The sequence below is a fragment of the Peromyscus eremicus genome, chromosome 19, assembly GCF_949786415.1.
Source record: "Peromyscus eremicus chromosome 19, PerEre_H2_v1, whole genome shotgun sequence".
Classification (NCBI taxonomy): domain Eukaryota; kingdom Metazoa; phylum Chordata; class Mammalia; order Rodentia; family Cricetidae; genus Peromyscus; species Peromyscus eremicus.
Window position 1 is genome coordinate 25,914,948 of NC_081435.1, and position 19,859 is coordinate 25,934,806.

Below are 19,859 nucleotides of genomic sequence, written 5' to 3' on the forward strand. Positions count from 1 at the left end.
ATGCCACGATCGCTCCATCTACACCAGAGGCAACAGGCCCGCCCCTTCCGACGTCCTCCCCCCAGTGCACTTCCGATCCCGCCTTCTCCCGGAAGCAACGACCTAAGCCACGCCCCATTAAGTGTAGTTGGTTCCTCGGGCGTGTATGGATTCTATGGATCGCATGTGCGAGGAGAGTCCCGCGGAGAATTCAAGCAATGAAGAGGAAGACTTTGACTCCATGAAGGCAGCACCCCGGATCCGTGATACCCCAGAAGACATCGTGCTGGAAGCGCCAGCCAGTGGCCTGGCGTTCCATCCCACTCGAGACCTGCTGGCAGCAGGGGACGTAGACGGGGACGTGTTCGTGTGAGTGGGCTGTAGGGCGGAGGCGTGGTCGGCGCGTGGGCGCCAGGGTCTTAAAGCTCCTGGGTTGGAGGTGGGGGTAGAGCGTGTGGCGGGAAGACATATTTTAAGAGACTCAGACGGCCCGGACTCGCAAGTGTGCTGGTGGGGGTCTCAAATTGACTCCAGATGTCTTCCCACATCCCTCTCCATCTTTTTAATTTTTTAATTTTTAGGCAATGTGTCTTGTTGAGACTGGAGCTCGACGATCCTTGCTCGTCTTACCTAGCTAGCTCGCCTCAGGGATCCCACCCATCTCTGCTTCCTAAGTGCTGGAATTAAAGTTGGCCACCATACTTACCCATCTTTTACATAGGTTTTGGGGATTCCCAAGGCCTGAACCATCTCTCCAGACCTCCACCTCTATTTTGTTTTAACTTGTCAGCACGGTGACATTGGCCAGAATATAAAGTAATTAACTGTGTCCTTCTATAGCTTCTGTGGATTCTGATTATTACCCTTCCAACTTCTGGATTTCTGTTAATAGTTATTTTCCTTTGAGACAGGATCTCACAATGGCCCAGAGTAGTCTAAAAGGATCCTCTTGCTCCGGTCTCAGATTTTTTTTCCCCCTTAGGGTTTTTTTGTTGTTGTTGTTTGTTTTTGTTTTTTCGAGACAGGGTTTCTCCGTGGTGTTTTGGTGCCTGTCCTGGATCTCGCTTTGTAGACCAGGCTGGCCTCGAACTCACAGAGATCCGCCTGGCTCTGCCTCCCTAGTGCTGGGATTAAAGGCGTGGGCCACCACCGCCCGGCTCCCCTAGGTTTTTTAGTATCCCTGACTGTTCTTGGACTTGCTCTGTAGACCAGTCTGGCCTCTGCCTCCTGAGTGCTGGGATTAAAGACATCTGCCACTACTGCCCAGCCAGAATTCCTAAGAATATAGGCACCCACCAGCACACCCAGCTTGCCATTAGTTTAATCAAGTATTTCTGGGCCCCCACAGTGGTCCAGACCCAATCTTTCCCCAGGCTTGGGCTTTTGAGGATGGTGAAGAGTGGAATGTAATGATGTGTACCTGTAATCTCAACATCTTGAAGGATGAGATAAAAGGATTACAAATTCCAGGCTAAACCAGGCAATGGTGGCACACTTTTTAATCCCAGCTCTTGGGAGGCAGAGGCAGGTGAATCTCTGAGTTTGAGGCCAGCCTGGTCTACAGATGGAGTTCCAGGGCAGCCAGGGCTACACAGAGAAACCCTGTCTCAAATAAAACAACAAAAAAAGAAAAGTTCCAGGCTAGCCTTGGCTATGCAATGAGATCTTGTCACAGCCTGATTCATTCCCCCAAATAGTCCTATACAAATATATCTGGAATTAATATGTATTGAAACAAGATCTAATATTTGAAGTTAATTGAAAATGGATAAATAAGCCAGGCAGTGGTGGTGAACACCTTTTATTCCGGCACTCGGGGAGGCAGAGGCAGGTGGATCTCTGAGTTCAATCAAGACCAGCCTGGTCTTTGAGTATCAGGACAGCCAGGGCTACACAGAGAAACCCTGTCTCAAAACAAACAAAACCAACCAAACAAAAAGAATAACTAAAAGAAAAATATAAAGAGAAAATGGATAAATAGGCTGGGTGTGTGTGGCTCAGTGGCAGACTATTTACCTAGCATGTGTGAAGTTCCATTTCCAATACTACAAAGAAAATCGACGAACAAGAGTGGTAGGCTCTTTGGTCTTGGAAGTACTCTCATCTACATGGGAACGTGGGTTTTTTTTTTTGTGTTCTGTGCATTGCAGGTGTGGTATGGGATGATTCACTCTCTTCCTTTCCTCAGCTTTTCATACTCTTGTCAGGAGGGAGAAACCAAGGAACTCTGGTCCTCGGGACACCACCTCAAGTCCTGCAGAGCTGTTGTCTTCTCAGAGGATGGGCAGAGTGAGTACTGGGGCAGGCAGCCAGCAGTGTGGTACAGGGGAGAGGGCAGTGATCATACCATAAGCTGGGCTTTTCCCCCCTAGAACTTGTTACTGTCTCTAAGGACAAAGCAATCCATATATTAGATGTCGAACAGGGACAGTTGGAAAGACGCATTTCCAAAGCTCACAGGTAAGAAAAATCAGATGTACGTGTACCTGGTGAGGGGTTAAGGACTGAGAGGTCTCCATTAGAACAAATTCATATTCTCTGTTTCTCCAGTGCCCCCATTAATAGTCTGCTGCTTGTGGATGAGAATGTTCTAGTCACTGGGGATGACACAGGTGGCATCCGGCTCTGGGACCAGCGAAAAGAGGGCCCTTTAATGGATATGCGGCAGCATGAGGAGTACATCGCTGACATGGCGCTAGACCCAGCCAAAAAGCTGCTGCTGACAGCCAGGTGCAACCTTCAAGCCTACTCCCTGCTCTTTTCCTCCCTCGAGACCACGTGGTGATGTAGGTACCCACCTGGTATTACAGTCTTCTTTAAATGGAGCTTCGCGTTCAATCTGTTTGCTCTCTACAGTGGGGATGGCTGCCTTGGTGTCTTCAACATCAAGAGACGCCGTTTGGAGTTACTCTCGGAGCCTCAGTCAGGCGATCTGACCTCCGTCACCCTCATGAAAGTACAGCTGGGTATGATGGGATAGGGTATGCATGCTAGGGGGTGTATTCTGAAGTGGCTCCACAAACATGGTTTCCCTTGTTAACCTGCAGTATGGGAAGAAGGTGGCCTGTGGATCTAGTGAAGGTACCATCTACCTCTTCAACTGGAATGGTTTTGGGGCGACAAGTGACCGCTTCGCCCTGAGAGCAGAGTCCATCGACTGCATGGTTCCGGTCACTGAGAATCTGCTGTGCACCGGCTCCACGGATGGCATCATTAGGTAAGGGGAGCCAGTGCAGCCCTGGAGCACAGGGAGGCCAGGCCAAGCCAGCCAGTGCCTAACACTCTTCTCTGCCCAGGGCCGTGAACATCCTGCCAAACCGAGTGGTAGGCACCGTGGGCCAGCATGCTGGGGAGCCTGTGGAGGCACTAGCCCTATCCCACTGCGGCCAGTTTTTGGCCAGTAGTGGCCACGACCAGCGACTCAAATTTTGGAACATGACTCAGCTGCGAACTGTGGTTGTGGACGATTATCGGCGACGCAAGAAAAAGGGAGGGCCCCTCCGTGCCCTGAGCAGTAAGGCCTGGAGCACTGACGACTTCTTTGCAGGGTTGAGAGAAGATGGAGAGGATGCCAAGGCTCCCGAGGAGGTGCTGAAGGAGAGCGATGGCGACAGTGACTGAGCTGAGGCCATGAGGAGAATGTCAGGACGAGGAGCTATGTTTTCTGGGACAGCCCCTAAAGAAACTTGTTTTTTGATGCTGTGGATTGAACCTACAGTCTTGAGTATAAGCTTAGATCTACCACTGATCCCCCCAGCCCCCCAACGGGAATTTCCAATACTCTGTTGTATAAATTCATGGCCCCAAAGTGGGAAAGTATTTGCTCACCCTACCACTGTAAAACAAACTGTTATGGTAAGACAGCACAGACAGACATGTGAATACCAACCAGGGGTTTAATATAAATACAACCAGTATAGAAAAAGACATACATAGAAGCCCAAATCAGTGGCAAGTGGTGGAAGGAAGGGCCTTTGGCTCAAATAAAAACAAAGATTCATAGTAAACTTTTTGTGTGGGTCTGGTAATTTTGGCAAACTGGGAAGTGACCAAGGATACTAGGTCAGAGGTCAAATCAGACCCTGGGCTCAGTGGGGGAAGGGCCAAGTTCCTCACAACTAAAGTAGCACTTAGGTGTGACAGGGTCCTTCCCCAGCAAGGAAGCTGTAACCAGGCCCCTGTCTCTTTGTGATCCAGTAGTGGCTGCCCAGGCCTGCTGGGCTGGGCTGGCACAGGTTCTGCCCACCCATTTAGGCTGCCTGTAGAGAGGAGGGGGAGGGGGTCACTGCCTAACCATAATACCTGCTTCAGCCCCAGGAGACCACAAGCTGGTTCTAGACTCACTCAGTGTTTCCAGCAACTGTGCAGACACAGCATCCTTGGCCACCTCATGCCCATCCTGCCATTCAGAGGCCAGCACAACCCAAATGAGGCCGCTGAAAGGCACTGGGTGTCCAGGGATCACAACCTGGTACCAAAAGCGATGCCAGCCAGCAGGCCCCGTGCCTAAACACTTGGTAAGGAACACTGGGCTGCCCAGCTTCATCCGTTGACACAGCAGCTGCAGAGCAGCCCGAGCCCCTTGGGACCCTAGCCTATCCCTGCTCTGGGCTAGTTGGCTGCCTTCTGGCCGTAGGAACCGCAGCGAGGGACCTGCAAGCTGCTGGCGGAAGTGCTGCTTCAGGTCAGGCTTGAGCCACTCCACGGCCACCTGTTCGCCACAGAGGCGTGACTGCCCTGCAAGAAAGAGGCAGAAGACAAAGGGCAGATCTGAGTACAGGGACCGGAGCCGGACACTGAGGAGCTGGCCAGTAAAGGGGCCTGGGAGTGACTCGCCACGGGCTATGTTGAATGCCTCTCCACTTCCTGGTGGTGTCACAACTTCCCCGAGCCCCACTTCATTTATTTGTAAAGGGGCTGTAACAACACATACTATCTAATTATCCCTGGGGCAGTACAGAGCATTCAGGCTTTATTTACTTAGTCACCATCACAATAGCTAACCTTTCTGATCAATGAAAGCTGAAAACAGGAGGCAGCACTGCTTAATTCCCCCGAGGAAGCAGGCACTACATAGATAAGCAGGCTCACCTGAACTCTTGTACAACTCCGATTTTCCCCCCCTGGAAATACTGAGGACTAGAACAGGATGCATTGGCAGGTGGTGGTGGCGCAAACCTTTAATCCCAGCGGGAGGCAGAGGCAGGTGGATCTCTGTGAGTTTGAGGCCAGCCTGGTCTACAAAGCGAGTTCCGGGCCAGCCAAGGCTACACGAGAAACCCTGTCTCAAAAAACAAAAACAAAATAGGATACAAACTATGGGAGGAATTTAGACACGCGGGAGCTTCAATTTAGGTAAATAGTGGTTGTAGCACTGTCGTATGCAGGCAGTTTGTGAACCCCACGCATGTCTTGACTCTAAGATTTGGGGATATGCTTTTAAAGTAGCCAGCCGCCCACCCGCAGCTTCCACCCCCTACCTTCTACCAGGGCCTTTTTGGCCATGGCAGCGGCTCGGTGTGTGCTGAACTTGAGCAGCGCAATCTGAGAGGGCGCCGACCCGGGGCTGGGTAGCAGCAATGTCTCCTGCAGGCAGGGACCCAGCGGTTGGAGGGCGAGCAGGAGGGCGCGGCGGTTCAAGCTGGGAGGCAGCCCGTCCACTGTCAGCTCGCACTTCTCGGTGCTTCGGCACACCAGAAGCTGGCAGGAGGGGCGCAGCTGGTGGTTGTGCAGCGTGGCAATGGCGGCCTGGGCACCGCGCCGCGAGCTGTAGCGTGCGTAGGCAAAGCCACGGTTCAAGCCACTGAAGGTCATCATCAGGCGGAACTCATAGAGACGCCCCACACGCTGGAAGAGCGGGATCAGCTGGTGCTCATACACGTCCTGGGGCAGTCGTCCGATAAACACCTCGGAGCCTGATGGTGGCGGGCTGCCCACCCAGCCTGGAGGGAGAGGATAGGAAGGGGGTACTGTCGTCAAATGGGGATGGTTCTACTTCTAAGCCCCAGGAAACTGCTAGGGTGTGGGGGACGAGGGGGAAGACCATCTAGAAATACTGACACCCACCCAGTTAGCAGAACTGGGAGACTGGACGGCGTAAACAACTAGGCTGGCACCGAGTGGGTGGGCGTACTCTCCTCGACGGGGAGAGTGGAAGGGGAGCCAGACAAATATCCGCACCTGATAGAGACTATGTCAGGTAGTCTGGGTTTTCTGACTTTGGAGCCTAGGGGACAGGCCCTTCCTACAAGAGTGGCCGAGGCTGTGTAGTGCCACACGGGGTGGGGCTACCATACCTGGGGGTGGCCCGCCATACTTCCTTTGCCCGTTGACCTGTACCAGGCGGATGCCAGTCTCCCTTACCCACGCCTCCAGGGCTGCCTTGTTCTCTGGATTCACCCGTTCACACCATTGCTGGAGGAAAGACGGTAGGTTGGAATGGCGCATCACCGGCCCAGTACCACCTCGCTTGGGTATTGGGGTCACTGTAACCGCTCCTTATGGAGGCGGGGCCCAAGGACCCCTTAGGTCTTTAATTACTTACCTCACACTCCCGTTTAGACTGCATAGCCCTCTCCTAGGTCGGCCTGCCAGTACCTTCTTTAGAACTTCCCTTGGGCTTCTCTGCCTCTGGAAGATTCCCTGCCTTCCACGCCCCCTCGAGCTCTCATTGGCTCCGAGAGCGACCCCGCCTCTCAAGGAGGCATCCATTGCACGTGCGCGAACGCTTGGAGGCGCGCTAGCCCCTGGAAATCTCTCAACTCTCTTAGGACCGTGTGTGGGAGGAGCTCCATCAGAGGTGGGGGGTGGGGCCGAGTAGGGGCAGGGTGGGCACCGGGCCCACAGGGTGTCCTTTAACCAGTGGGTTTGGGAAGGCCTCCTCTCTTTCACACCAGTCACTAAAGCAGCTTGAATGGTTCAGGACCCGAGGCGGAAGGTAGCATTAGGCATTATGGACACAGACAGGCGTTAGCGGTGGAGACATTTATTGAACTTTTTGGCGGTAGGTTGGGTAGGTTGTAGGGTCGCATCTGTTCATCTAGTGTGTGGCTCTGCAGTGAAGCCACCTCAGGTCCACACAGGATTTTGGAGGCAGAGTCCTAATTAGTCCACCTATACTGCTCCTCCCCATCCCCGACAAAGAAAGGGTAGTTCTTGGCCATTTTTTTTGCCAGTGATTACCAATAATAAGGTAATGATAAAAACAAAAAAGCCACTATTTTGACCACCCTTCAGTCTTCTCCTGGGTCAGAAGTACGCGAACTGTTTAAATACATATGCAGTTTTGTTTCAGTTCAAATAAGGCCAATTCTGATCCCTCTGCCAGTTTGCTCGGTTCAGCAGATGGAGAGGGGCTGATCTGTTCTTCTTCTGATCTCCTCCACAAGGTCTTCTCTTCGGACATCCACCTGGCCAGGAAGGAGGAAGAAGGTATGAACATCTTTGGTTCAGCTATTCACTGAGTGCCTACTTCTAGTTACCAGGTTTGGCTCACTGGGACATGAACCCAATTAGACAGCCCAGGGTAGATAATGCCCCCAGTAAAACACGTGCAGGTGGATGCTGGGGATCTGAAACGTCATGATTGTAGTCTAAGGCCCCAGATTCTTCAGAAGTTAGTGCTCTGTGCGGCTCAGGTCTCCAACAGGCAGCTGATGCCCCCTTGTTCGTCAGCCTCCCTGCTTGCCTCCTTACCTCTTCTCTGCTAGTCACTGAACGGAGCTTGACGACACCATCCTTGAGCTCCTGCTCGCCAATGATGGCTACCAGTGGGATGCCTGCTTCCTCACAGTACTGCAGCTGGTTCAGTAACTTCGGGTTCTTCTTGTAGAGCAGCTCAGCCTGCACATGACCAAACAAGAAAACGAAGGCTTCTGTTGTTCTCGGGGAGGAACTCTGGGGATGGGATGGGGGTGGGGTGCAACAGGTACCTGTTCTTTGCTACATCTCAAGAAGTAATGGGAGGCACTATGTTTTGTGCCTAGTACTCCCAAGTCTGCTACCACCCTGGGGACTGCCTCCTGTACCTTGATCCCAGCATCCCATAACTCTGAGACAAGCTTCAGTCTCTCCTCCAGCAGCTTCTTCTGTGCAGATGCCACAAGCACCTGTGTCTCCGTGGTCCGTACCTTTTCCTCTAAAGCCTGGGGAGAGGCAGGCAAGAGTCAGAGTGGGACTAAGTAATCAGGAACATTGGGGAAGGCTGTAGTTAGAATCCTGAGAGACTAGGTCCAAGTCTGTGGGCTCCAGTAGGGAAAGGTCCCAGCCTTCTCTACTAGTAGGACAGAAAATAGTTCTTAGGTGTACGAAATGAACTGACTTGCATGACTTGTCAGACTAAATGGTGACTGGAAAGCGGGGTACATCTCTAATTCTAGTGCTTGGGAGGTGGAGATAGAAGGATCAGGCCTTCAAGGCTCATCTTGAATATGTGAGTTTGAGGCTAGTGTGTCTCAAAAAACAAAACAAAACAAAAACAAATAAAAAACACTCCCCAAACCCAACCAACAAACCAACCAACCAAAACACACAACACCAAGGAAACAAACAAGGGGGCTGGAGAGATGGCTCTGCAGTTAAGAGATGGCTGCTCTTCCAGAGGCCCCGAGTTTGATTTCCAACACCCACATGGCAGCTTATAGCCGTTTGTAATTCCAGTCCTAGGGCATCCGATGCCCCCTTCTGGCCTCCGTGGGCACCAGGCACAAACATACAAGTAGGCAAAATACCCACACCCATTAAAAAAAAAAATTACAGAACAAAACAAAACAGCAACAAAAAGGACTAACTATCCCAGGGTAGCAGTACAGTAAAGTTCAAACTCCCTTCCATTCGGTTAGGGCCACAGCACAATCACAAAGAAGGAGTACTATGAGACCATCTCAACCCACCACCGGCATCCAGTCTTCACCTTCTGAGAGACTAGGTTTATGTGGATGCAGGAACAAGGAGGAAGGCTGCTATTGCCCCTCGACTTTTTCTGGAAAACTATTTTCAGAGTTACAACATAAGATGCCTACTAGAATAATGAACTCAAATGGGAAACATGGATGGTGTCATCCTAGAGAAAAAAAAAAAAAAACAGGAATAGTGGGAAAGTTGCTAGAGCATTCCTGAAAATCAAATGCAACGAGCCATTTAAGAGTACCAGCAACAGGCTGGGCGGTGGTGGCGCACACCTTTAATCCCAGCACTCGGGAGGCAGAGACAGGCGGATCTTTGTGAGTTTGGGGTCAACCTGGTCTACAGAGTGAGTTCCAGTTTCAGGACAGGCTCCAAAGCTACAGAGAAACCTTGTCTCAAAAAACAAACAACCAAAAGGAGTACCAGCAACAAAGGTGTTACTCTTAAGTCCCAGGGAGTCAGAGCAGCCATTGAAGCAAGCCCAGGGCCTCAGACATGTTTTCCACCGAGAGGCAGCATTAGTGTGGTTAACAGTAAGACTTAGGAGTTTTGACTATCTGGATTCACAATCTGACTCTTCTACTTACAAGTGTCATGATCTTGAGCAAATTATCTGATCGTTAATATCTAGCTTCCTATCTGAGAAACAAAAATAACAAACTCGGCTACTCTCAGTTGTTTTGTGTCAGAACTACATTAGCTGAAAATGCACCAAGCATGTAAGCCTGGTCAACATGAAGTATTCTGCCCCAAGGAAGATGTGCAATTTAGATACACCAGCCTAGATTCTTGATAGCTCTGATCCAGTGGAGAAAGAATAAAGAGCTACAAAACTATCCTACAAGTTAGGCCTCATGGCTCAACCTAGCCCAGCCAATCAGAGGCTAAGCCAGGAGGATTCAAGGCCCTCCTGGCTACACACTGAGTTCAAAGCCACCCTGGACAACTTAGTGAGACCCTGTCTCAAATCAAGTGAAAAATAGCATATAGTGATAACAGTGCTTGCCTAACATGCACAGGGCCCAGGTTCAATTTCCAGTATCATAAAACATACAGACAGACAGACAGACACAAAACTGGCCTATAAAGGATAGAGACTCTAAAGACTAACAACCACCTCTTCTGTCCAAAGCAGCACCTGTCCCTAAGAGATCAAAGGTAGCTTGGGTACCATCACCTGCCCTTCTGTGTTCTACCGACCCCAGGACTTACCTCTAATCTTTGCTCCACAATGGAGAAGATCCTCTCTACTCCAATACTGAGCCCGACGCACGGCACCTTGCGCCCTTTTGGGTCAAACATGCCTACCAGCCCATCATAGCGCCCTCCAGCAGCTACGCTGCCCACACCCAGGGGCTCCTCCCCAGCCTGGGTTGGCATCTGTAGCAGCACTGCCTCATAGATGACCCCAGTGTAGTAGTCCAGGCCTCGAGCAAGGCTCAGGTCAAAGGAGATCTGTGGAGGGAAGGTCCTGGTCAGCAGCAGATTAGGATCAGGGACCCCAAGCCACAGCGGTCAGCTAAGGCTCCTCTCTCCAACTTGACTTACCTTGTCATCAATGCCAAACAGGGTCAGATATTCGAACAGCAGCTTTAGGTCTCCCAAGCCCTCCAAGGCCTGTTTGTTTTGGGAGAGTTTAGGATCCTGGAGTAACTGCTCCACCAGAGACACCCCACCTGAGGAAACAAATTTGTAGGTTAGACTGACAAGAAAAAAACAGTAGGTCTGCCTTTTGTCTGGGCTGCAGGACATGTACACATGAACACTCCTGCTTCACACACACACACACACACACACACACACACACACACACACACACACACGCACATTTCAATTTCAGGACTGAGGGCAGTGATGAGGCTGTTGGGTTCTTTTCTCACCATGCTGTTGGACATAGTCCCCAATGCGATCAGCCACTTCCGGTGCAAGGCCCTTCTCTCCCACCATTTCATTCTTCACTTCCTCCCAGGATACCTGGGCACACAACACAACAACAGTCAGAGGCCACTACACAGCTTCCCTACCACAGAACAAGTGTGGACCCTTCGACCTCCATGCTGGAGCCAGAACTTCTCCAGTGGGCACAGAGGCAGCTACCTCTTCCTCCTAAACTCTCTCATTGCTTAAAACGTCAGGTGTCTGGGTTATTACCTTATCTAGTTTGTCCACTGAGGAGCAGATGGTACGGAACTTGCTGTCGGGAACACCACAGATAGCAAACATCCCATCTAGGATGCGCCTATCATTTACCTGTGAGGAGCAAGGTATAGGGAAGAAGGAGGCTGCTTATTTTCTGCTTATTTTGCACAATTCCCAGTCGTCTCTATCACATGGGCTACTGATCTCTCTGCACAAGGACTTCTCCCTGTGAGAGGCCAGGCCCTACCTTGACCTCCCAGTGCCACCCAGCTCTGACCTTGACCAGGAAGTTGCCTATCTGAAGTGAACTCAGGATCTCACACATGATCTTCAGGCACTCTGCGTCAGGAATCATGGGGTCAAACTGGCCAGCAATGTCAAAATCCTGCAGGGAAATAGAGAGGGAGAGGGGTGGCCTGTGACAGACTCCCGAAACCTCTGCTGTCGGCATGGAAGCACGGGCTTTCCCCTTCATTTTCAGTTTCCTCCTCAGCCCTCGGGCCCTCACCAGTCCTGCTCCCTGGTCCACTATGGAACTATTCTTCTTCAGCACCCACTTCTTCATGGTCTTCCTCAACTTCTCCTACTGCTGTGGGGGCAATTCCCAGCCTTAGTCAGTGTCTCTGTCTGTCTGTCTGTCTGTCTGTCTCTCTGTGGTAATACTGGGAATTGAACCTAGGGCTTCAAGCATGTGAGCAAATCACTTTACCGCTAACTACAGCCCCAGCTCTTCCTACCATAGTCTTTTGCTATTTTTTTCTGTCAGAAGTCCCGCCAGTAGTCTAGAAGACTTGACAACAACACACACTGAATTTCCTCGTTCTCTGTTGTGATTGTAATACTGTGGTTTAATACACAGGACCTGGAGCTAGGGAGTAGCCCAGTGGTAGAACAACTGCCCAGTGTCCTAGTATGTATAAGGCCCTGCATTCAAACCCCAGTACTGAAAAATAGAATTAATTTTTTCCCAAATAAAACAACTTCCCCCAAATAATCAAAACTACCAAACCAGGCCCCAAACCTCAGATTCAATGTCTTATTCTTCATCTCCACTAAGCCATTATGAGATCTACATGAAAATATTAGAAATCTAAGAGCATTTTCGAGGTCATCCAGTTTGTTCAGGACACCATAGCACCCGGTAGATCCTATCAGAGAGGGCCTGAGTTACCCATCCTGTTCCACGGTTTTCCAACACTCACACACTGATAGAATTCACGATAACGGCCTCTGGTCATAGCAGGGTTGTCCCGGCGATACACCTTTGCTATGTGGTAGCGTTTAATGTTAGTCAGTTTATTCATTGCCAGATACCGAGCAAAAGGGACCTGACAACAGAGCGTTAAGGACAAAGAGCCTCCTGTGGCTGCCGGAAGTCATCGTCACCCACAGAAGCTGGGGTCTAACCCTGCTTGTAGAGATAAAACCACTCCCTGTAAGAGTGACAGCACTTGTGACTGTCAGAAGAATGGACTGTGTAATCAGGAAAGGCAGCTGAGTGGAAAGAAGACTCGGCTCCTTCCTCTCCCTCTCGCTCCTGTCTCTCCTGGACTATGCTGACTAGGGGAGAGAAGGGGGCCCGGCAGATCAGACAGAACAGGAAAGGGCATGTGGAATGCCTGCGTGGATGACTGGCAGAGGGGCTGGGTGTGGTGGTCTGAACCACACTGGTCTCCACAGGCTTGTGTATCTGCAGGCTTAGTCTCCAGATGGTGAACTGTTGGGAGGATTAGGTAGTGTTGGAGGAGATGTGTCACTGGAAATAGGCTTTCAAGTTTTAACAGCCCACCATGGGCCCAGTCTCTGTCTGTCAGTCTATCTCTCAGCTCCCCAGCATGATGAAAACAGACTAACCCTCTAAACTGTAAGCAAGCCCCCAATGAAATGCTTTCTTTTCTAAGAGTTGCTCTGGTCATGGTGTCTCTTCACAGCAACAGAACACTGACTGAGATGCTTGGAGATAAAGGAAATAATGGTCAATTGCAGAAAACTCTGTCCATTGGGAGGGCAGGGGAGAGGAGCCTATCCTGGAACTTGCTCTGTAGCCCAGGCTGGCCTCAAACTCACGGAGATCCGCCTGGCTCTGTCTCCCGAGTGCTGGGATTAAAGGTGTGTACCACCACCACCCAGCAAACTATTCTTGAGCCAGGAGACTGTTGTTAAACTAGGAACAGGGCCCTGAGAGAGAGATGAAGATTTCTAAGGCTATATTCCGCTTAGCCAAAGTCCTGTATCTTGGTTTAGAGAAATAAATCCTTTAATTGTAAATGCCTTCATATTTAATCTAACCTCTGCCTGCTGTCCCTAAACCCAAGTTCAACCCCAGTGAGTGCCAATTCATCCAAAACCTTAACCCAAGTTAGAAAGATACAGTGAGGTCATAACGAAGGGACAGCAGCTCCCCACCCTGGTCCTTCAGGTCATAGATAAGCTTTGAGTCTTCTCCATACTTTCCAGTCAGTGTTTCCTGGAGAAACCAAGAAGAAATGTGATCACAATAATAAATTACATTTTAGTTTTTTCTTGAGACAGGGTCTTACTATGTATCCCTGGGTGGCCTTGGGCTTCCAGGGATCTATCTGCCTCTACCTCCTGAATGCTGGGATTAAAGGCTTGAGCCACCGTGGCTGGATAGAAATAACTTTATTTATTATTATTATTACTATTATCATGTGATGCTAGGGATTGACCCTAGGCTTTGTACTTGGCAGGCAATCACTCTATCACTGAGCTGTATCCCCAGCCCTTAAAGACCATTATGAACACAAAAACTTATTCCTTTAACGTGACTAATCTTAACCTGTCTATAGTTCTATAATTTCTCTGCTTTTCATTCCTAATGCTTACAAGTCTGAAGTAGTTACAATAAAAAGTAGTAACAGGCACACATTTTATCCCAGGACCCAGAAGGTAGAGGCAGGTAGTTCTCTGCGAGTTCAAGGCCTGCCTAGTCTGTATAGAGGGACCCTGTTTCAAAAACATACAACAAAACAAAAATAAAAGGAAATAACAATTTTGTGTTGATATTCTGCTTACTTTTTTCTATTTTGTGCAAAAGCTAAAGTATTACTTTTTTTTTTCCTCCTTCATTTTTTGAGAAAGGGTTTCTCTGTGTAGCCCTGGCTGTCCTGGAACTCACTCTGTAGACCAGGCTGGTCTCGAACTCACATAGATCTGCCTCCTGAGTGCTGGGATAAAAGGTGTGTGCCAACCCCCGAAAGTATTACTTTTAATTTAATTTTTTAAAAACAATCATTTATGTTTATTGTGTGCATTCATATGCCACGACATGCATACGATCATTGGCTAACTTGTGAGAGTTGGTTCTCTTCTTCCTTCTTGTGAGTTCTGAAGATTAAACTCAGGTCATCAGGCTTGGTAATAAATGTTTTTACCCAAGCTGAGCCATCTTAGTCAGGCCTAAGGTATTATTATTTAAAATAAAAAATATTATTTTATGTGTACGTATGTTTTGTTTATGTGTGTATGCCCAGCACATGCATGTCTGGTGCCTGTGGAGGTCAGAAGAGTGTGTTGGATCCCCTGGAACTAGTTACAGATGGTTGTGAGTCACCACATGGATGTTGGGAACTGAACCCAGATCCTTTGCAGCAACAAGTGCTCTAACTGCTGAGCCATCTCTCCAGCCCAGATAAAGTAGTTAGGAGTTTGTAGTGATCTTGAAGAAAACCCCAAGTTCGATTCACAGCACCCATGTCAGTCACCACCTAATGTAACTCCAGCTCCTTGGACATCCTATACTTCTGACCTCCTCAGGCATGTGTACACATGTACATACATTCACACACAACACATAGTTAAAAATAAGTCTAACCTCCATCATTAAAAGGTAAATAAATAAAAAAGGTGTATAATTTTCCAGTGGGACTCTTGGGGTAGTGAGATACACCTGTAACTGTAGCACTAGGAAGGCAGAAGCACCCTGCTTGTGGTTCAAGGCCAGCCTGGGTTATGATGAGACCGTCTCAGAACAGTACAGAGCTCTGCACTTTGTTTGCTAACACCGTTCTATTAGATGTTTATATCGTTCCAATTAAAATACATTTCCAAAATATGTCAACAGGCATATCTGTGCACACAGCTTTCTGGTTTTGAGTATTTTTCTTGAAGATAAGCTTGTAGGAATGCATTATCAGGTTGGCAAACATAGATGCTTTTATAACGTCTGAGATCCGAACAATGTCAGAACTGAAATAGAATGTCTTCAGGATGTTACAGCAGTCCATGCACCCTGATGTCGTCAACTGGTTATAATATATCCCTCTGACCAAACTGGCCAAGATTTAAAAAGCTTTAAAATCCTCAGTGTGTGGACTCAAACATTTGTATTCTGGTGGTGTCACAGACTGAACTCTGTCGACCCCACTAATGTGTTAAAATTCTAACCTTTGCAACCTTAGACTCCTTCCCTGGCCTCTTTGGTATTCAAAGCCCACAGCTCCACTCTTCAGTTTCTCCTTACCCATCTCTCACCTTCAGTTCAAACACCGGTGTATCAATCACTTCTGCTCCATGGCGTTTGAAGCAGCGGATGATGACATCAAACACCTTTTCCCGAACTGCCATCTGCCGGGGACTGTAGTCTCTTGTGCCCTTGGGAGTCAAAATCAAAACTCAAGGATGACATTTAAAACAAAGAACAAGGGGTTGAAGGGATGGCTCAGCGGTGAAGAGCACTGGCTGTTCTTCTAAACGACCCAGGTTCAATTCCCAGTACCCACATGGCAGCTCACAACTGTTTGTAACTCTAGTTCCAGGGGATCCAACACCTTCATACAGATATAAATGCAGGCAAAACACCAAACACACATGAAATAAATTAAAACAAAGAACAATAAACTGCAGAACTATCCAAAGTCTAGCTGAGCAACAAGAAACACAAATGATGTCGAAAGCGTGTGTTTTCCTGCAGGCCACCTAGTGGGCGACAGTGCAGAACAAGCCCTGCCAATCCCAAGAGCCACTGCCATCAGCTAGCTGGCTGGATACTGTTTCACAGAACTCAGAACCGTTTGCTCAGCTCCGAGTTTTTTGAAAACTCAGGAATAACATTTGCTTGCACAGCAGACAGTACCTACCCGACAAGCATATTACCGATTCGAAGCAGCTCAGTGGGTTGAATTCTAAAGTTTGCATGCAAGTTTTCAACATAATTTGGCAGATACATATTATAGCTACATTACAGGCTGTCAAGAAGTCAAGTTACTCCTAAGAGCACTCAGCAAGTGTGTAGTAGTCTGTTCCCATCTAGGTCAGAGTTTTTAGTCTGGGCTGTTACAGCCTGCTCCAAAACCAGTGGTGTAAGGACCTTTCCACATTCTTAGCTACTATCAATTCAAAGTGTATTATTTCTGTGTACATTTGCCACATTTGAAATTATAAGTGTAAAAATTTATCAATGTATCATTACAAATGAACACAAATAATATTTTAAGACTATTAAGAAATGTAGCAAGTAATATCGATCACATTTTTTGCAAATCTTGTTTTCAATCTTATTTTTTATGTGTATGGGTGCTTTTCACGCATGTATGTTCCATGCATCACTTGCATGTCTGATGCCCATGGAGGCCGGAAGAGAATATCAGATCCCCTGGAATTGGAGTTACAAGTAGTTGTAATCTGCCACATGGGTACCAGGAATCAAGCCCAGGTTCTCTGGAAGATCAGCAAATGCTCTTAACAGCTGAGCCATCTCTCCAACCCCATTTCTGCAAATCTTTACAGTCAGCCAATTTTCCCATATGTCTTTTTGTATTAAATTTCTATTGCTGTATATTGGTCTGGCTGAAAAGTATGAAGAAACTCTAATCTTACTCAGGTGGGTTCTTACAAAGGGCAGAGTATTCTAATGAGCTCCTCAACTGTGGATATTCTTTTTTGATACTATACCAAAATCCAAGTGCTTATTTCTTACAGACTGGTTGGAATGTGGAATCTAAAAGCTACAGCAATGGAGTTTTCCTATTGTTACATTTAGAAGCACTAGTCAACTGGGGAGGGCGGTGCATGCCCATAATAGCAGTATCTGGGAGGCTCAAAACCAGTTTGGTTTACATAGTGAGTTCCAGGTCAACCAGGAACACATAGCAAAACTCCATCTCAAGAAAACAAAACTCATCAAGCACTGTTCTCAGTTATATATGGTAACTAGAGCTATTAAATACATGGAGACAGTGATCACCTCTGGACTGAAGGGAAGGTGGGAAGGGGAATATTGTTAAATGGGTGGTTTCAATTCTGAATGATTAAAAAGTTCTGGAAAAGCAGGTATAACAGCTCCTGTTTCCATACTCAGGAGGCCCAGGCAGGATTGTGGTAAGTTACAGGCCAGCCTAGGCCACAGACTCAAGCCCTATCTGGAAGAAGAAAAAAGATGAGTGCATTGATTATACAATAATATGAATATATTTCATGCTGCAGAACTATACATTAAAATCTACCATTGAGCCGGGTGGTGGTGGTGCATGCCTTTAATCCTAGCACTCAGGAGGCACAGCCAGGTGGATCTCTGTGAGTTCGAGGCCAGCCTGGTCTACAGAGTGAGTTCCAGGACAGGCACCAAAACTACACAGAGAAACCCTGTCTGGGGCAGGGGTGGTGGGAATCTACCATTGTATCTTCTACGTTGAAGGTTCTCTTTTATTCATGTATGATTTTATGACATCTGCACTGGTCATCTAGAAAACACTGGCTCATTGGTAAGTCATAGAGATCCTCATAATATTGGACCATATATCTCACCAGGAAAATCTAAGTATTGAGAAGTTGTCAAACTCAGGGTAAAAATATTTAAGTTTTCCAAAAATTTTTTGTGTGAGTGCTTGAGTTTCATCATTAGCAACATAACACTGCCAGAAGATTTCCTTGAGTTAGCAAAGCCCACTTCTTTTATTTTCACCAAGATGGCTGCCAGATAGTCAACTCTCTGAAAAGCCATCAGATGTCTGCTTTGTAGCAGAAATGCTTTATATATATGTCCTTGTCTCCTACTAGTGATACTCATTATAGCCAAGGGTCAAAATTCAATAAAATTAATAATTTTACCCATAAAGGACACCTATTTATTTATTTATTTATTTATTTTTAGATTTATGTGTATGAGTGTTTTGTCTGCAAGTATCTATTTGCACCACAATCATACCCGGTACCCATGGAAGTCAGAAAAGAGCATCAGATCCCCTGGAATTGGAGTTACAAATAGTTTTGAGCCTCCAGCAAGTACCACTGAGTTATCTCTCCAGGGACCCCAACCCGTCTCCCCCCACCCCCTGTAAAAATATTCTTAAGGTAAGTTCAAATTTTTTTAAAGATTTATCTTATTTTATGTGTATGGGTGCTTTGCCTACATGTATGTCTGTGTATTGTGTGTATGTCTGGTGCACACTGAGGTCAGAAGAGGGTGTTGAATCCCCTGGAACTGGAGTTACTACAGCTTGTGAGCCACTATGGGGATGTTGGGAATCGGACCTGGGTCCTTTGCAAGAGCAACAAGTGCTCTATACCACTGAGTCATCTCTCCAGCCCCCTCCCCTTTTTTTTAATGGTGAGTGCATGGAATGTGGAACATACAGTTGGTTCTCTGTATCTGCAGGTTCCATATCCACAGATTCAATAAATTGCACTAAAAATACTTGAGGTTGAAAAGAAAATTTTGCCTGTATTAAATATAGGTTTTTTTCCATGTCATTATCTTTGAACAGCACCTACTTACATTCTATTAGCTGTTAGTAACCTAGAGATGACATTACAGTACATGAGAAAATTGCATAGGTTATATGCAAATACTACACCATTTCCCAAAAGGGACTATTCAGCTGTAGATTTTGGTATCCACAGACTAACAGTAATCCCTTAATGCTATCCAATACCAAGTGTGTTTAATTTCCCCTATCTCAATAATATCTTTTCAAACTTGGATTCTCTGCATGCTCTAAACTGCTGTGAACCATCTCTCCAGCCCTAACTTTCTTCATATCACCAGTCATATTTTGTAATTGGATATCCCTGCGTGGAATATCCAATGTCTCAGTAGAATGTAAGCATCACAAAGACAGGCGTCCATTATGGTATATTCAGTGCACAATACTACACACATAGATTTACTCATTGACTATGTAATGAATGAAAGGAGCAGCAGTTAGCAGGCTGACTCCCCTGAGCAGCTTTGTTTCCGTCATCACCGAATGACTCAGGTTGAGATCCATCCAGCCCAGTGCCTACACCAACTACTGACGCCTTTGCAATATTGCAGATTGTGATCAGGACCTCCCTCTGAGGCCTCTCACAGCAACAGTTTACCTTGGGGGTTTTGAGCACAAATTTCTGTCTGCCTTCATCATGGCCCAGCTGTGCCTTCAGTTTTAGGAGTTTCGACACCTCCTCCTCGATCTGTGGAGGGAAAAACGCCGCTGGACTGTCTGTTCGTCCCTCCCGTCCCTCCCTTCCCATGCACTCCACACTCGTCTCTCATAGGCCTAGCCTGGCTTCTCTTGGGGACCCACCCTGGCTACCTTCTCACTCAGCCTCTTTTACTCTCCCAGCCTAGCCCCTTCATTCACATGCCTGTCCTCCAGCCAGACCGCCCTCTGTGTTCCTCCGGTTCTGTCGGGCCCCTGTCCTTCCATCTCAGTCGCACCTGCTCAGCGGGGGCCTTCTGCTGCTTGAGGCCCCTCACATGTTCCCCCTGGAGTCGCACCAGCTCCTCCAGCGCAGCACGGTCTGCCATCCTGGCTGCCAACCGGAACTGACTGCTGCCTAACCCCGCCTTGGTAGTCTTTAGCCCAGGTTCGGATGACTTCCGGCTATCGAGTCAA

The 19,859-nt window shown here is 47.9% G+C and overlaps 3 protein-coding genes across 3 annotated transcripts; 1 reads left to right on the forward strand and 2 right to left on the reverse strand.

The window, feature by feature from the left end:
* The first annotated feature begins 86 nt into the window (after positions 1-86).
* Wdr55 (WD repeat domain 55) lies at positions 87-3,986 on the forward strand. Its single transcript, XM_059246055.1, has 7 exons — positions 87-348; positions 2,168-2,268; positions 2,352-2,439; positions 2,530-2,709; positions 2,836-2,935; positions 3,027-3,196; positions 3,276-3,986. The coding sequence occupies exons 1-7, from the start codon at positions 146-148 to the stop codon at positions 3,598-3,600; spliced, it is 1,167 nt and encodes a 388-aa protein (XP_059102038.1). The 5' UTR covers positions 87-145; the 3' UTR covers positions 3,601-3,986.
* Dnd1 (DND microRNA-mediated repression inhibitor 1) lies at positions 3,858-6,648 on the reverse strand. Its single transcript, XM_059246056.1, has 4 exons — positions 6,524-6,648; positions 6,276-6,393; positions 5,460-5,921; positions 3,858-4,716 (listed from the first exon to the last, which is right to left on the reverse strand). Exons 1-4 carry the CDS (start codon positions 6,545-6,547, stop codon positions 4,262-4,264), a joined length of 1,059 nt encoding a protein of 352 aa, XP_059102039.1. The 5' UTR covers positions 6,548-6,648; the 3' UTR covers positions 3,858-4,261.
* Positions 6,649-6,948: 300 nt separating this feature from the next.
* Positions 6,949-19,850, reverse strand: Hars1 (histidyl-tRNA synthetase 1). Its single transcript, XM_059245899.1, has 13 exons — positions 19,682-19,850; positions 19,345-19,434; positions 15,517-15,636; positions 13,394-13,489; positions 12,225-12,350; positions 11,300-11,407; positions 11,035-11,133; positions 10,764-10,857; positions 10,432-10,559; positions 10,096-10,338; positions 8,007-8,123; positions 7,675-7,821; positions 6,949-7,388 (listed from the first exon to the last, which is right to left on the reverse strand). The coding sequence occupies exons 1-13, from the start codon at positions 19,769-19,771 to the stop codon at positions 7,317-7,319; spliced, it is 1,530 nt and encodes a 509-aa protein (XP_059101882.1). The 5' UTR covers positions 19,772-19,850; the 3' UTR covers positions 6,949-7,316.
* Positions 19,851-19,859: the final 9 nt, after the last annotated feature.

Bases quoted from the DNA above. Each gene is read 5' to 3' on its own strand.
- Hars1 (XM_059245899.1), bottom strand. From the start codon at position 19,771: ATGGCAGACCGTGCTGCGCTGGAGGAGCTGGTGCGACTCCAGGGGGAA. The intron at 13,490-15,516 runs GTGAGAGATGGG...TGGTTTCTCCAG, and splicing joins CACCGGTGTTTGAACTGAAG to GAAACACTGACTGGAAAGTA. The intron at 8,124-10,095 runs GTAAGTCCTGGG...GCCTCTCCCCAG, and splicing joins TTGTGGAGCAAAGATTAGAG to GCTTTAGAGGAAAAGGTACG.
- Wdr55 (XM_059246055.1), top strand. From the start codon at position 146: ATGGATTCTATGGATCGCATGTGCGAGGAGAGTCCCGCGGAGAATTCA. The intron at 2,269-2,351 runs GTGAGTACTGGG...TTTCCCCCCTAG, and splicing joins CTTCTCAGAGGATGGGCAGA to AACTTGTTACTGTCTCTAAG. The intron at 3,197-3,275 runs GTAAGGGGAGCC...TTCTCTGCCCAG, and splicing joins TCCACGGATGGCATCATTAG to GGCCGTGAACATCCTGCCAA.
- Dnd1 (XM_059246056.1), bottom strand. From the start codon at position 6,547: ATGCAGTCTAAACGGGAGTGTGAG. The intron at 6,394-6,523 runs GTAAGTAATTAA...TCTTTCCTCCAG, and splicing joins AGTCTAAACGGGAGTGTGAG to CAATGGTGTGAACGGGTGAA. The intron at 4,717-5,459 runs GTAGGGGGTGGA...TCTTTCTTGCAG, and splicing joins CAAAAAGGCCCTGGTAGAAG to GGCAGTCACGCCTCTGTGGC.